The sequence below is a fragment of the Pelophylax lessonae genome (genome assembly GCF_965119305.1).
Source record: "Pelophylax lessonae genome assembly, chromosome: 13".
NCBI classification, from domain to species: Eukaryota; Metazoa; Chordata; class Amphibia; order Anura; family Ranidae; genus Pelophylax; species Pelophylax lessonae.
The window spans coordinates 174,082,809-174,100,126 of NC_138780.1; the positions used below are offsets into that span (position 1 = coordinate 174,082,809).

A 17,318-nucleotide genomic window follows, 5' to 3' on the forward strand; every position below is an offset into this window, starting at 1 on the left:
GGTCTGCTCATGGTGCTCAGGTGCAGCTTAGCTTGTCTGAATGTTTCACACTGGTCCAATAGGGAGGCATATTGGCCAGTGGGAGGAAATCTGACATGTGAGGGTTCAGGCATTGTAATAATCCTGTCTATTGGCAGAGGAAAGTGCCTCATTGCATGCTGGGTGATTGTATAAATGTCAGAGGCACATGTGCTCGGGGTCTTCAGCTGGATAGCGGGGTCCCAGAGGGAGAGGGCGGCTGCCCCTCCTCTGTAGAAGCTGTCATGCAGCCTTGGGTAGTCGACCTGAGGGCCTGAAAGTCAGATTGAAGCTGAACCCAGAGGTCCTGCAGAGCTAACTAGAAGGGAGACACCAGGAAGGATCTGATTCTGCCTGCAGTGAGTACAGATCTGTGTCATGGGGCCTGTCCTGTGAGGGCCATCCCTTCAAGTAGAAGAGTCAGTGTATGGGTGTCAGTCAAGGGGATGCTAGAGAGTGTCCTGAAGATGAAGTAGTTGCATCAAGTCTGTTGCTAGAGAGAACAAGAAGACTTAATTCTTCCATACAAGTGGCAGTATGTTCAAAGCAGCGTGTCTAATTCCACGAGTGATCGGGTGAGGCCAAGTGAGAGTTGTCCTTATTTACTGTAAATAGTTCACTTGGAGTATCCCACTATTCACTTCTCCCATCCAATTTCCACAATAAATGCAAAAAAAACAAATCCCCCTGGACTGTTTATTGAGTAAGAGCAAACGGGAGTAAGGAGGGATATGTGAAGAAACCCCTAGCAACTGTCTGCAAGTAATCAGAGGGAGGCCTAAGAAGTCAACACACAGCAAGCCCTACATGAACAGTGCTATATTTTATAATCATTTATTGAAGATAACAGTATACAAGTAGAGCCATTGTGTTTCGTAGGAATTGCCTCCCACTTCTTTAGGTCTGTAGAGGCAGAGGCAGCTGTTTTATCTTCAATAAACTATTATAAAAATCAATAGGTAAGATGGATTTTCTGGACACTGCGTTCTCCTCTCCAATCACCCAAGCAGAGAGAGTGGGAATCCAGCGTAATGGCCAGAGCAGATATGCATTGCTCAGGGTGGAGACCTCATCAACAGAGTACCTGAAAGATAAGGAAAATATTACAAGGTGGTTCAAATCATCAGCTTCTACTAATAAGTGATGTGACTTTTTAAAGTCATAAAACCCCTCAGTTTACCCTAATCCAAGTTCTGTATAAAGCAGCTAGTGCTAAGTGCTCCTGGATTGTGTTTGATCGCTTTTTAACCCTTGTATATTACAGAGAAGAAGCTGTACAGAGAGTCCTACATCAGTGACACTTTAGATCAGGACATGGAGCAGCTGGAGAACCGATCCATGAGTAGCGGAGGAAGCACAAAGCACAGTTGCCTCTGCAGGCGCTCCACGACTAGTCACAGCAGCTCTCTCACCTCAGGGATAGAGGCGGACACAAAAGCCAGGGACATTGGAGCAGAGGATAGTTTCTCCAGGTCATCACTTCACCACAAACTTAAAACGGGCAGCTCTATGACCAGCCACAGCAGCTCCCACACCTCTGGAGCTGAGAGCGCAGACAAGGACAGGCTGGACGATGACTCCCAGGATGACGGTAAGTACACTCTGAAAAATTTATTCTTGCAGGCAGTTGTTTTTCACACCAAGCGGATGAACGCAAGAAAAAGGAAATATGGAGAATAAGGTGGTGTATGGCAGTATATTAGTTTGTATTATCATCTGAAGGAGCTCTATGTTAGAGGAGTAAGGGTGAGCACACCATGTCTGAAGGCGCTCTGGTTTGGAAGAGTTAGGATGAGAACATCATGCCTGAAGGAGCTTCAGGTACATGGAGCTGAGTTGAGCACACCATGTCTGCAGAAGCTCTAGGTTATGATAGTTCGGATGAGCACACCAGTGGTGTATTTTGGTTTTGTGCTGCCCTAGGCAGGACTAAAACTGGGCACCCCCCCCCCCAATCCTATGTAAATTTGCCCCACTCCCTTTTTAACGGATGTGACTCCTTTAAAAATTGAAGGACTAAAAGTCCCAGCATGAACTCCTGAGATCTCACGAGAGGGGGGGGCGGGTGAGAGGGGGGATGAGAGAGAGGGGGGATGAGAGAGAGGGGGGATGAGAGAGAGGGGGGAGATAAGAGAGGGGGGTGAGAGAGAGAGAGGGATGGTTGAGAGAGAGGGGGGGTGAGAGAGAGAGAGGGGGGGTGAGAGAGAGAGAGGGGGGGTGAGAGAGAGAGGGGGGGTGAGAGAGAGAGAGGGGGGTGAGAGAGAGAGAGGGGGGGGTGAGAGAGAGAGAGGGGGGGTGAGAGAGAGAGGGGGGGATGAGAGAGGCGGCTCTAGCAACCAGGAGCCAATAGAGTCTCAGGTGGAGGGGGGTGGCTTTTTTTGCTGCCCCCTGCAAAGTGCCACCCTAGGCCTGGGCCTTGTTGGCCTAGGCCAAAATACAGCACTGGAGCACACCATGCCTGAAGGCGCTCTAGAATAGGGGAGCTAGGATGAGCTAGGATGAGCACACCACATCTAAAGAAGTTCTAGGGTAGGAAAGTTAGGTAGAGCATACCATACCTGAAGAAGCTCTAGGTTAGAGGAGTTAGGATGAGCACACTATTCCTTGAAGGAACTTTTGGTAAGGGGATTTAGGATGAGCACACCATGTCTGAAGGAGCTCTAGATTAGGAAGAGCACACCATGCCTGAAGGTGCTTCAGTTAAAGGGAGTCAGGTTTAACTCACCGTGCCTGAAGAAGCTCTAGATTAGGTTAGTTAGGATGAGCACACCAAACCTAAAGGAGCTCTAGGTTAGGGGTGCTTGGATGAGCACACTAGACCTGCACACGTTCTAGGATAGGAGAGATAGGTTGAGCACACCATACCTGAAGGAGCTGTAGGTTAGAGGAGTTAGGATGAGTACATCATTTCTTCAATGAGCTCAAAGTTAGGGAAGTTAGGATAAGCACACCATGTTTGAAGGAGCTCTAGGTTAGGGTAGTTAGGATGAGCACACTATGCCTGAAGAAACTCTAGGATTGGAGAGTTAAGATGAACACACCATGCCTGAAGGAGCTCTGGCTGGGTTAGAGGAGTTATGATGGGCACACTGTCTGAAAAGAGCTCTAGGTTAGGAATAGGAGAAATAGACTGATCCACTGGTACACTTTAATATAAAGTTGTTCCTTCCTTTGCTTCTGTAACCGCTTTTATACTTTTGAGAAGGCTCCTAATAGATATATCAACATTGTCAGTGAACTTTGCATGCAGTCAACACAGTTGAAGATAAACCCTGATGTTGGGTGGTGATGGTTCACAGTTGGCATTCTCATTCCCCCTACTGACTTTTGGTTGGGTTGAAGCAGGGCGTAATGTTAGTGAGTTGTTCCCCCCCCCCCCCCCCATTCCTATCTCAGCAAACCAATTCTGTATGAAGAGAAGGATTGTTGTTGGGAATGGAAGAACCTAAATAGATATTTGACATCCTACAAAATTATTTATGACACTGAAGTAACTTTTCTGTGCAGCTTTTTCCGTTCTGGATGCCATTTTCGGCTACAGAAGGTTAAAGTGAACCTATGCATTGCCTATGCAAGGTAAACCAATATACATTTTGATGGCATTGCACATTCTTACCTTTTTGATTTTACTCCCCCACTGCTTAATTTTCCTGCCAGGAGTCACAAGAGGAAGCCCTGTGCATGCAACTGCATGCCTCACTCCATGTGACTGCACTGGGTTCTTGAGCAGTCAGCCACCATGCACCATCCCTGTTACATAGAGGCAAGAGAATGAGTCACATGCTCCCCATATCTAGATGTACTGGGTATTTCTCTTCACTTTTGCTGGCCAAACAGAGCAGCTCGAAAAGGAAAAAGAAGGTAAATATAATCCATTTTAGGGAGAGCCTGTTGGCTTGCCCTGCATAGGCAAAGCAAATGTATGCTTTAAAAGGGACAGCAAATATTCTCCAGTGGTATTTCTAGACAGGACGTCTGCTGTGTATCAGAAAACATTGCCACCCAGAATATCACCCCGGCTTTTTTTTAAACATTATTTATGTATTCATTTTAAAAAATTACACAAATGGGATCCATAGTTTCCAACAAATGTACAGAAACCTAAAATATGTGCTATGTATATATTCTGCTTATTGTTGCCTATTTTCTGCTGGTTTTTACAAAATAATTTTTACCTGTAGAGATTGAGATGCTGGTAGATGATCCAAAGGAAATTGACTTGGCCTTGGATGTCAGCCCTGAACTCTGCGTATATATAACGGAAGACATGCTGAGGTCACAACACAGCAACGGATATTCCGGTGAGTGAAGACAAAGCTTTGTTTTATCTGTACAGAAGGAACATCTACTAGAAGTCTCTCAGGTCTACCTGTCTCCAGAAGAAGTGATTGTTGCATGCTTTTGGTCAGATCTAGGTGAAAAGCTGTGCAGAGAACCCAACCCAACCCATTACTGCTGTTGCTGGAGCAAAGGCTGACACCAGAGCTTTGTGCATTTCACATAAACATGCATGTTAAGGCCATACGCTTGGTACATGGTTACACTCATTTTCTAAATGTAGTTAGTTCTTGTGGCTGCCATCTTTTGTTTGTGAATGACTTACATTAGGGATACAGAAGATGTAGCTTCCCATGTTCCTTTTTCCTTCAACCACTAATACAGTTTGGAATACTAACCTGCTTGAAGGTCATATCTAACCAAAAATGATATTTTAGTTGGAGCCCGGTGGACTAAGTTAGCCCCTGATTTCACATATGTTTCAGAAATTCCCAACAACTCCCTGCTTTAAATCCCATTTTGGCTCCTAGAGACCTGGGAGTTTTGGGTGTTTCCTTCTCCTCCAATCCATACCAAGCCCATTGGGTCTTGTATGGATTTTTAAACGGGGACCTCACGCCAAAAATAAAAAAATAAAATAAAAAATGTCTGTGGTCCCCTCCAAAATCCATAACAGGTCCTTTGGTCCTATCCATACTAAGCCCTTTGGGTCTTGTATGGATTTTTAAGGGGATCTCATGCCAAAAATAAAAAAATAAATAAAACATTTCTGTGGTCCTCTCCATAATCCATAACAGGTCTTTTGGACTGGTATGGATTTTAAGGGGATCCCCCACACCAAAAAAAAAAAGCGTGTGTTCCTTTCAAAATTCATACCAGACCCTTATCAGACATGCAGGCCAGGGAAGGGGGGAGGGGGGCAAGTGGTTCTCCTGAACCATATCAAGCCCCATGTCCTCAACATGAGGGAGAAGGGGGGGACCGCCTGGCAAAACGCCTTGTCCCCATGTTGATGAGGACAAGGGCATACTCATTCACATAGGTGGGCAAAGATCAGAAAAGAAAAAAAGTATACAAGATACGTTGTAGAACAAAATAAAAAAACTAAATAATTTACCTGCTAGAATCCAGTTTAAATACCATAATCATGCACTGGCTAGAGTAATCACGAAAAACACAGCAAATATTTGAGGGCCACACAGTAAGCACCAAACGGCCACGTGCAGCCCCTGGGCTGCAGAATGGGCGCCAGAGTTGTAGCATGTACCAAAAAAGTCAAATAATGGCTTATAGTGGGTGGCCCTTTAAGTCAACTCATGTTATGGTGGCATGTCATTTTACCCTGGTGAGGTGGGGATGACTGTCACAAAATGTGTTGGTTTCAGCCATGGTCTATCAAACCTGGACAGCTTTACTATATCAGGCCTATAAATTGGATTATTTTTTTCTCCTCTAAAGCTTTGTTTTGCTGATTTTGCCTTACCATGCCTGACAGAGTAACAGGAGCTGTCTGAAAGCTCGCACTTTTCATCTACTCAGCAAATAAAATTAATCATTTCTACATTTTCATGGTTCAGTCACTGCAGAAAAAAAAAATTTGGTTTTAGACTCAGAAAAAGAAACAAGTAATTTTTCTCGATAGAACATGAATCTTTTATGCAGGCAAAATGTTCTAAGTTTGGAAAGCAGTAAGAAGTAGCTGAATAAGGGCAAAACTAGGACAAATAATTACTGTATATGGTCGGAAAATAGAGCTTATCAATAGTCAATTTGTCCCTGGAAACGTACAAAGGTGGAGCTATTCTTTAAGGAAGGTGCCCTGGGGCTGGGTCCATTGGTGATTTTGATGTCACAGGTAGTGATGTCATAGCTACTGGTGATGTCAGCCAGGGAACAGATGGAGTGACTGGCTGAGATATGGGCAGCAATAGAAGCATAATAGGCAGCTGCACCCACAGCTATAAGAAACTCGCCCCTTTTTTCTCTATATATAACTATATATGTGCATGAACATTTTTTACCTTGATATACTGTGTTTTCGTATATATATTCTCTTTTAAATGTGTGTTCAATAAGAAACCATTCTTTTTTTTCATATTTAGGGAGGTGAATACTGTAGTAGTAATCCCTAGCTAGAGTCAGTTGGTGAAGCTCCACGCTCACTTACTCATGTTTACCTCTCTTGTCTTAGTTCATCGGTTGGAAAAAAATCTGTTTATAGAGCACAATAGCTCAAGTTTAACTTCACACACGAGTTAGGTTTCTGACTACTTCCATTCACTAAAGCCTAAAAATTCTCCTGCACTCAAGAGGTGTGTAATGAGAGAAAGATTAGTATTCAATGGTCTTTATTGGCATCACTTATGGTCTTGCCACCCCTTGGGACCAAGGGTTTCCAAAAACACTAAAAAACAACAGAGGGACGCACCGACTTCGTGCTCTCTACTCACCGGCTGAATCCTGGTTCCCAACCTGGCCAGCAGGGGGGCGGTTGGGGGGAGCTGGGAGAGCTCGGTTGGGGCTGGCCAGGGGAGGAGAGTCTCCAGTGGGGCATGGAACCGGCCTCAGCTCCAGACACAGTTTACACCAGGCATGTCCAACCTGCGGCCCAAGGGCTGCATGCGGCCCAGAACCGCAGGCAATGTGGCCCTCTGCCCCCTGACAATTTGTTTTTTGCTGGGGAGGAAGGAAGTCTGATCGGCGGCACGGCAACAGCAGCTTCCAACTAACGGTAGGCAGAGGTTGAGGGGAGGGGGGGAGGCGAGCATGTGCAGTGTTTCTGACTCCTACCACCATGACGACTTCAAATCACTGAAGTGGTCATGGTGGTTAGAGTGTTCCTTTATTGTCTCTCAGAATAAGTAAACCTCTGTATACTGATTTAATTTCATTTGATCATCCTCTAGTTGTGTTAAATTAGTGCAGGGGGGGGGGGGGGGGCGCTGCGGCATTTTATTACATGCCTTAACTATAGTATATATTTTATATGCGGCCTGAGAAAATTTCTCTACACTCAATGTGGCCGAGAGAGGCCAAAAGGTTGGACACCCATGGTTTACACCAGGCATGTCCAACCTGCGGCCCGGGGGCCACATGTGGCCTAGAAACCCAGGCAATGCGGCCCACTGACCACTGCCAATTTTTTTTTTGCTGGGGAGGAAGGAAGTCAGGTCGGGGGCATGGCCACAGCGACTTCCAACTAACGGTAGGCAGAGGCTGCCTTGGAGGGGGGGTGGGGGGGGGGAGGCGAGCATGTGCAGTGTTTCTGACTCTTACCACCATGACCACTTCAAATCACTGTGTTTCTTTAATATCTCTCAAAAGAAGTAAACCTCAGTATACTGATTGCATTTCATTTGATCATCCTCTAGTTGTGTTAAATTAGTGCGGGGGTACGGCGGTGTGGGAAGGGCACGGCGGCATTTTATTACTTATATACCTTAACAATAGTATATATTTTATATGCGGCCCGAGAAAATTTGTCTACACTCAGTGTGGCCCAGAGAAGCCAAAAGGTTGGACACGCGACACGGGGCCGACAAGCTGTGGGTGCTGATGGAGAAGGGTCAGACGTCGACATCGTTGGAGGGGTTGCCGTGGATTGCCGGGGGCACCCCCCCGGAGGTTCGGGCACACCCCACGATTGGAGAGACGATTGCGGTCGTCCGTCGAATCTTGTCGCACCCCTCCATCTCTTCACTGACGTCCCCCTTGTACCCTATTTTGGGGAACCCGGGATTTACCCCTGGTGTGGAAGATGTGGGATTTCGGGGGCTGGTGGACCGGGGGGTCTCTCAGGCCCGGCACTTCCTCCGAGGGTCTCGTTGGCCATCGATGTCGGAACTGATGGCCGGTGAAGGCCCTTTTCAGCTGGACTTCTGGCGTGCGGCTCGGGTACACCACTTTCTCCACTCACTGCCGGACCCTTCCTCGTTTGTTCGGGACCTCACCCCTTTTGAAGAGTACTTTGTAGGGAGTGGGAGGCTACCGGGCTCCCTGTCCAAGTCGTACAGCTTACTGGTCACCCCGGCTGAGGATTTTGTACTACCAGGTCTAGGGAAATGGGAACGGGACCTGCGGCTGGACCTCACCCCGGCACAGAGATTGAAGGTTTGCACATTGGCACTGAAAACGCCGACGTGCACAAAATTGCAGGAACTAAATTACAAGATCCTGACCCGTTGGTATCGGGTACCCTCCACGTTACATAAAATTTTCCCAGATGCGTCGGACGTCTGCTGGAGGTGTCGGGAGGAGGAGGGCACGATGCTTCACGTCTTCTGGTCTTGTCCCCGGCTTCGGACCTTTTGGACCGATGTGCGGGCTCTTTTGGGGGAACTTTCGGACCGGGTTATTCCGGACACTCCGGAGTTCTTCCTCCTTCAGATATCTCCTATGCCGATTTCCAAAAGCAAGAAATCGATTATTCCTCACGTGCTGTGTGCGGCGAAAGCTTGTATTCCGATGTTATGGAAGTCCACTAGGGCGCCAACGATTAAAGACTGTATGCGCAAGATGGAAGATATAAATCGTATGGAGGATCTCACCCTTACGAAGCAGCATCGCAGGGACCGATATGAGAAGATTTGGGGATTTTGGAACTCCTTTGTGCTTTCTGACAAGGGGAAATCGCTGATGTGTGACTAACCCCGGAACGGGCACCACCGAGGGGCTGCTCCGTGCGGGGGGACTTTTCTCCTTCCCTCCCCCCCTCCCCCCTTTTTTTTTTTTTTTTTATTGTCGTGTCTGTCCCTCTCTATACCACTTCTCTATTTTGCTCCTATATGTATCTTCTCGGTGTCCTTCCTGTCTCACCTCTATCTAAAATTGGGGTGTAACGGTCAGGTGGGCTCTCATCTCTAGTTACAGGTTGCCCTATATACCACACTAAGCTTAGTCATTGCAGGGTATAGGGACAAGAGGTGGTCCCTCCCCTGGTTGTAGGGGAGGGCGAGCTAGTTCTGCGGAGTACTGGAATGTTAACTGTCTGGTTGTGATATTATGACGCCCTGCTTTCTTGGCTGTAATGTCCCTTGTTATACGTTCTGGCATATGTATATTATGGTTGTCTTGCCTACCGTTTCTCCTTCTCTAATAAAATAAAATAAAATAAAATATTTGAAAAAATAAAAAGGTTGGACACCCATGGTTTACACCATCCATCATCCCGCACTCAGTAGGTCAGCGGTGGGGACTTTTACTTCTCTTCACCAGGAATCCTTTAGGCATGTCTGTGGCAGAAGCGGTGCAGCCTTTTTACAGGACATTAAAGCGGCCCAGAGGGCAATTGCTCCCCTGCCCCCTGGCCCTGTCCTCCCCTGAGTGTATTTCTCTTTGCTCTCAGTGGTTGAATGAAAACGTAGGCGAACAAATGGAAGGTGAATATGTATTGCTAGTTGCTGGACAGCCACTAAAGTCAACCTATTGCTTTTCTCTGCATAGCCAACAACGGGAGCCTCTGCCAAATGGGCAACCGAAGGGCTTTTTTGTAGACCCTTTTGAGCTCACCGAAGCACCTGTTATTTTGAAGCCCCTGCTCATTAGAAGATTAATTGTACAGATTATAACTCACTAACAGCAGATTGGACATTTTAGCATTGGGTTGTCTCATTGGGTTTGGTCACTTTTGCAATAAGAAGAAAATCCCTTGTTCTGTATGCCCACCGTATGGCATTGTATTATAACAGACTATTAGACCATATGCTGCCCTATAACTGCCTGCTTGTTTTATTTTAGGTTTAATTGTTAAAGAAGTTAATTCATCAACTTCAAGCTCTTCAGAAACAGTAGTTAAGCTACGTGGTCAGAGCACAGACTCATTGCCTCAGGTAAACCTCGACAGCTAAGCAAACTGTAACTTAAAAGCTAAACTCCAGGCAGACATGAAAGACATACGTTATTGCAAAAGTATTTCTTTAATGCAAGCAGTATAAGTACCTGAATTTAACTTGGTTTCAAAGTCTTGTACAGCAGAGCTCCTACTGGGAGAGGGAGAAACAGCACAAGGAACCAAACGATTGTGCTGTAGTGCTCTTGTACTAACAAGGGACATGCTGATAGGGTGGAAAGAGCAGACTGACATAAGGATGAGCTCATCAATATGTGGCTTTTTCTTTTACTGTCCAGTCACAGGCTGGGGGAGTTACAAGGTATAGCTGTATTACAAGCCAAACTGGGCCTTGCTCTGTGGCAGAGTTGTGTAACTCTCAGGACTGGATGGGCAGAAATACACATCCTCACGCTGGTAATACAGTCCTATAAATTTATTCACCTGTGTGTTTAGTGGTTTGCCTGGAGTTCATCTTTTTACCTGAGTTTTCTTAGAGGAGCTTATCCTAAAGTGCATAAATCACCCACTCCAAAGGGTAAAAGGACTTCTGGGTAAATACAGGGTTTACATTACAGGCTTGTAAGTCAATTCCTCACAAACCAGAAGTTAAAAGTATTCAAATGGTCTTCAACCACCTCCTTCCCAGGCCTATTCTTACACTTCGCTCCTACATGCAAAAACTCAACCTCTTTTTTTTGCTAGAACATTACTTGGAACCCCAAACATTAGATCGAGGCCCTATAGAATAAAATGATGGGTGTTGTCATTTTTTTTAACACACGATATTTGCGCAGTGGTTTTTCAAATGCAATTTTTTGGGGGAAAAAAACACATTCGTGAATAAAAAAAAACAAAAAAAAAAAAACAGTAAAGTTAGCCCAATTTTTTTGTACAATGTGACACCGAGTAAATAGATACCTAACATGTCATGCTTTAAAATTGCATCTGCCTGTGGAATGGCGGCAAACTACGGTGCTTAAAAATTTTCCATAGGCAACGCTTTAAATGCCTTTACTGATTATCAGTTTAGAGTAGCACAGGAGGTCTGGTGCTATACAAACCCTTGCGAGCTGCTATGTAACAAACCTGTGTAAAATACACTATATTACCAAAAGTATTGGGACGCCTGCCTTTACATGCACATGATGGTGCTAGAAGTATTGCTCTCGCTCTGTAACTCACATTTGTGGTGAGATCATCGTTTACATATGTGTGCGGGAGTAAGGTATGCGTTTGCATTTGTGTGTAAGCACGGTGGGTCAGGGGCGCTTTCAATTTTATTATTTTATTTTTTATTTTATACAAAAAACATTTTTTACACTTTTTTTATTTTTTTTTGTACAAACGTTATTGCTATCACAAGGGATGAACAACATTCCTTGTGACCGCATGAGCCATGGCAGGTCCTCTTTATGGAGAGATTTGGGGTCTTTTAGACCCCCAAATCTCTCCTCTGGCCCCCATGCAGCCGATCAGACCGAGATCGGTCAGATTGGCTGCCTCTCTGGCCGCTGGTGACCAGGTAAACAAAGGAGCGGAACCGTAAGTGATGAATACTAGTCGCTCCCAGTTTCCAGGCTTACTGAGAGAGGGGAACGACGTCAGTTCCTCTCTCTTTACCAGGCAGCCATCGCCACCGGCAGCATCGCTCCTGGCCTCCGCTATGGGACCGAAGATCCCGGGAGAGGCGGCGGCAGGAGGTTGGGGGGGGGGGGGGGTTGGACCCTCTTCCACCACCCGCAGAAGTGATCAAGCGGCTAATTGGCCACTCAGATCACTTCTGCCTTCTATAGAATAGCCGGCTGAAAAAAATGGTACTGGGATGATGCTTGTCGGCATAACCACTGAAACCCAAGGATGTACGGTTACGTCTTTGGGTGGGAAGTGGTTAAGGACATTCTGCTCCAGCTTGGTTACAATAATCAAAAAGGGTCCATAGTTAGGTGTTCTGGCTCATCAAAGACCATGTGAATGCTTTACACAGCCAACATCTGCTGAATCAATTTTTTGACCTTCCATGGAAATTCCATTGCACATATTTGCTGAGGAGCAATGTCATACTGCCTTCTCTCTGTACTGTAGTGAAGTCAATCCTAAAGAATGGGACTTTTGGAAGAACACATCTGTTCTTACAGTAGTACTAGAACTCAATATTTTTCTGCACAGCCTCCTTGTGTGAGAATATACTGTAACTAATACTTAGCTGCTAGAGGCAAGTGCTAGATGGAGCATGAAGATTTAAATACAAAACCTTGTGAGCTGCTAAGTAAAAAACCTGTGTAAAATACACTATATTACCAAAAGTATTGGGACGCCTGCCTTTACATGCACATGAACTTTAATGGCATCCCAGTCTTATGGTGGCCATACACTATACGAAAAATTGGCCGGAATTCAGTCTTTTGGACAGTTCATTAATTTTTCGGCCAGTTAATGGGCACAGATCGGTAATCGGTTGTGACGTTTTTGAGCCAAAAAAAATGAAGGACAAGTTTGGTAATTTTCTGCCGGATGAACGATGAATTGAAAGGTTAATGGTTTCTCGTCCAAACTGTTTGTACTATGTATATGTGAAAAAAACAAACAAAAAAGGATTCATTTATGTCCATTGAATGATTTATCAGTCCTTACATGATGGCACAATCATCTGGTCTCATGGCCAAGTGTTAGTTTTTTTAAAATGAGTTTAAATGATTTTTCGTATAGTGTATGACCAGCATTAGTCTGTAGGGTTCAATATTGAGTTGGCCCACCCTTTGCAGCTATAACAGCTTCAACTCTTCTGGGAAGGCTGTCCGCAAGGTTTAGAAGTGTGTCTATGGGAGTGTTTGACCATTCTTTCAGAAGCGCATTTGTGAGGTCAGGCACTGATGATGGTCAAGAAGGCCTGGTTTAACTCAGTAATGAACCCTATGGACTAAGACTGGGATGGCAATCAAGTTCACGTGCATTTAAAGGCAGGCGTCCCAATACTTTTGGTAATATAGTGTATGGGAAGTGAATCACCCACACCTATCACACTCTCATATGCAGGTGTAAATAATATATAATAACCAACTGGTGCCTTATAGTATTTTCCAACTAAAATTTAACAACTCAGTTTCATTTTATAAACAAACTGGTATATACATAAGTGAGCAATGAAAACATACATGTGATTTAAAGGTCCATTCAAGAAAAAATGAAATAAAATAAAGTAAAAATAGTCCCACAAACCATTTCATCATGGGGTGCAAAAAGAATGAAAAAGCAATATTCAGTGTAGTCTGCTCTTTACCTACTTATTTAAATCCACCAATTAGTGCCAATTACACTCCGAGTGACGTGTGCACGCTCTCACCTGGGATAAGTGACCGTACAATTAAGTATGGTCTCAAAGCGCTTCTGTCCCACCATTGTGGACTGAAGAATGTTTCTTCCAGATCTCTGGATGTCCTAGATACTCCAAACCACCTTCATGGGTAAAATCTGCTCCTCTCAATATGCCTGCTCAGCCGTACATATATAGGGAAGAATCACCATACATAGTGCTTTATCCTCTTTGAAACCAATTTATTATTTAAAAAAACACTCACATTTATCAGGTGCTCATAGCGCACCAAGCTATACCAGCATGTGTATCAATCCAGCATGTACGACTGAGTTGTGGTATTGAGAGGAGCAGATTTTACACATGAAGGTGGTTTGGAGTATCTGTGACATCCAGAGATCCAGAAGAAATGTTCTTCAGTCCACATTGATGGGACGCAAAACTTTAAGACCATACTTAACTGGACAGTCACTTATCCCAGATGAGAGCACATCTGGTAGAGGGTGCACAAAAGGAGTGTAATTGGCGCTAATTGGTGGATTGAAATACAAAGTGGATGAAGAGCCTCCTCTAGCTCTGCAGCTCTCATTGGCTGTTCTATGACTCACCCCTCCTCTCTTGCTGGCAAACTCTTATGAGATTGAGAGAGAGAGAGCTGTGCATGATGTCATTCGCCTAGGCTTTTTACCAGACAAGAGAGAGGAAGTGGGCTGTATAAGGTATTTACTGGCAGAAAAAAAAAAATATTTTACTATCCAAAGTTAAAACAACAAGGGGAGAGGATTTAATAGATGGAAAGATGAAAAAATGACTAAAGTGCCGCTTTAACAAAGTTAAAGTAATTTCAGACAAGGTACAGAGCAGTGGCGGCCTGTCCATACAGGGCGCAGGGGCGCCGCCCTATAATCTATGCGCCCGGCCCCTAATCTACATGAAGGGCCCCGAACGCATGGATTCCAATGGGTCTTTTTTTTTTTTTTAAAGCACATGATTACAGCCGGAGGCTCTAATTGGTTTCAAAAAGGGTGGGCTTGGTGCTGCCCCCCCCCCCAAGTAAATTAAGAACCAGCCGCCACTGGTACAGAGGATGTTTTTCTGGACATGAGAGGTCACCACTTTTAGTTTTTCTATGGTTTCCGTAAAGGAAAATTACACTTGAAGGTGAAAAACCTGTCTTTATGGCCTTTTTCTGCCAAAAGTGGAGCATTCGTTATCTTGAACTAAAATTTGGAAAAATAATTTTCATTAGAAGTTTATCCAAAAATGTGGTAAAGTTATTGGTGGCTGTTTCTGATAAAGAAATATTGTTTAGTGGTGTTTTCCTTTAAAAAGCTATAATTTCAAAATAGTAATACAGATGTTAAAAAATACATAAATTCATCAAATGCAGTTGTTACATCTTCAAAAACCCCAGGTGATCAAAAAAAAGAAAAATACTTTTATAAAGCATCGTCTGAATTACTTTAACAAGGACAAAGTTCTTTCCTGACCACTAAGTCTGGAATTACGCTTTTCAGCTACATTAACACAAGTAATGTGCATTGCATTATGGCAGCCTATTCATTTTATTGGGCTGCCTAACGCACTAAAAAAGGTGCATGCAACGTTTTCTACTGTGTTTTATCATTGATTGTGCTGCACTGCAATGCAAATGCATTGAGAAGGTGTGCCGGGGCCATTTATAATAAATGGAACTACTTTGCACCAACACTTGTTTGTTAGCCGCAGGGCAGTGTAAATGGGGCCCAAATGTACATTACTTTATTAATATACTATTATAACTTTGTATTTGTTGAGGTTGAGAACTAACGGTGTTTAAAAAATTTTGCAGACGGTGTGCCGAAAACCAAAGACCTCCACTGATCGCCACAGCTTAAGTCTGGATGATATCCGCTTGTACCAGAAAGACTTCTTACAGATCGCCAGCCTATACCAAGAGACTGCCCAGAGCTATACTTTCGGCTGCGGTCACAGCGCGGGTGACACAGGACTTTACTGCAATGGCTGTCTTGCTCAACAGTGCGTGAACATTCATGAGCCCCTAGTGGCCAAGAAAGTCAGCAAGTACTTTTCTTTGGACCTTACCCATGATGATGTCCCAGAGTTTGTGGTCTAAATTTCGAGGTTGACAAACATTTTACTGGCTTTCATGCCTGGTAATGCCAAAATAAGCAGACAGAAACTGCTTATAGCAGAAAGACTTCCTACAGATTTCCAATCTGTATCAGGTGATGGCCCAGGTCTTTACATTTGGATGCAGGACCTTTTTTAAAGAGTTGACTTGGCCAACAGCATGTCAACATTCACAAGGCAATCGTGGTCAAGAAAGGCAGTGAGTCCTTCTGGTTGAACAATACCTACGACGATACCCCAAAGTTTGTGGTGTACTCTCAGTAAGATGGATATGGATGCCTTTGTAAGTGGAAACGTAGGAATTCTACAGATTGCTGGCCTGTATCTGCAAATGGCCAAGATCCTTACAGCTAGTGGTAGTCATGATGCAAGTGATAGAGAATTTACCATGACAGCTGTCTTGGCCTTACAGTATATCGGCATCCTTGAGCCCCTTGAGGCCAGGAAAACCAATGTAGTCTTTTGCTCTCTTTCATGGCTATGCCCTGCAGATTGCAATGTAATCTTAAACTATTCCTATATTATATATCTATATATCTATATATATATATATATATATATATATATATATATATATATATATATATATATATATTATATATAGACATATTTCACAGGCCTGGATGTTTGTGTACGCCAAAGTAAGTGGAATGAATTTGCCTTTTTCTTGAGCCCCTTGTGGCAAGAGAAAACAACAAGAAATCTTCAGACTGTACCCAAACCAGTGTCCCAGAGTTAACAGCTTAAAGCTTAACTCCAGGCAAACCGCTCAATTAGACAGATAAAATACACACAGTATATGGGAGATTAATTACCTGTCAAAAGATTTGTATTAAGTGTCTATCCAGTTCTATAATTTACATTTTGTCTAGCAGGGCAGGAGACCTGATTTTTCTTTTCTGCAGTTAAGTAATGCAGATAAAAAAATATAATTTATTGAATTCAGAGCTGCATTGATTTGTGTTATTTGGTATCTTCCTGGAGTTCAGCCTTAACCTCAAGCATGCAATATATGGAAGTATTTCACAGGCCTGGATGCCTGTGGAGACAGAAATAGGAGGAAAGCTTCCTCCAGATCACCAGCCTGTACAAGGATGCCACCAAGAACTTCGGCCACAGTCACTTTAATGTAGAGGCTGCCTTTCCCAGCCACCTATCAGTATCACCATGGCCAAACAAGACAGTTTTGATTCACAGGCCTGGATGCCTACACACTCCGACGCCGTGTCTTCTTACGAATGGATTTAAAAATTCCATTAGACGTCACGTCACATTCATAATTTAAACTGTGTGCATCAAAACTGATGAGCTTCTGGCTATTTTCCTATATTTGAACAAATAAGGTACTTTTTAAGTATGGAAAATGCATTATTTTTTATAGATGCCAAAGAATTGAGTGGGTGGGCATTATGCTTTGACAATGGTCTGCAAAAAAACTTTGAAAATGTTCTTTTACAAAGTGTCAGCCCAAAGGCTCATCTTGTGAATGTTTCCTTGTAATGAATTGGAGGAAGTCGGGGTAAAAGACCTGAGGGGCTGAAAACGGTCTTCTCTAGGTGACAAAAGTATATGTATTCATGTATACATAGGCAACAGTTTGGGGGGCTTTCTCATGAAATGATAACTCTAACTATCACACTAAATAACCAACATTATGTGCATACCTGACCATCAGACCTACCTGTAAGGCCAAAAGTATGTGGTCACCTCTCCAAATAATTGAGTTCAGGTGTTTCCAGTGAAGGGTAT

The 17,318-nt window shown here is 44.1% G+C and overlaps 1 protein-coding gene across 2 annotated transcripts in view; it reads left to right on the top strand.

Annotated features, from left to right (window-relative positions):
• Positions 1-16,085, top strand: part of FRMD6 (FERM domain containing 6) — a 147,645-nt gene extending 131,560 nt beyond the window's left edge. For both annotated transcript variants that reach the window (XM_082242666.1, XM_082242665.1), the window contains exons 11-14: positions 1,283-1,609; positions 4,200-4,319; positions 10,033-10,124; positions 15,268-16,085. In XM_082242666.1, the coding sequence (XP_082098792.1) occupies positions 1,283-1,609; positions 4,200-4,319; positions 10,033-10,124; positions 15,268-15,552 (824 nt within the window). In that variant the 3' untranslated portion in view covers positions 15,553-16,085. The remainder of the gene's footprint in view (positions 1-1,282; positions 1,610-4,199; positions 4,320-10,032; positions 10,125-15,267) is intronic.
• Positions 16,086-17,318: the final 1,233 nt, after the last annotated feature.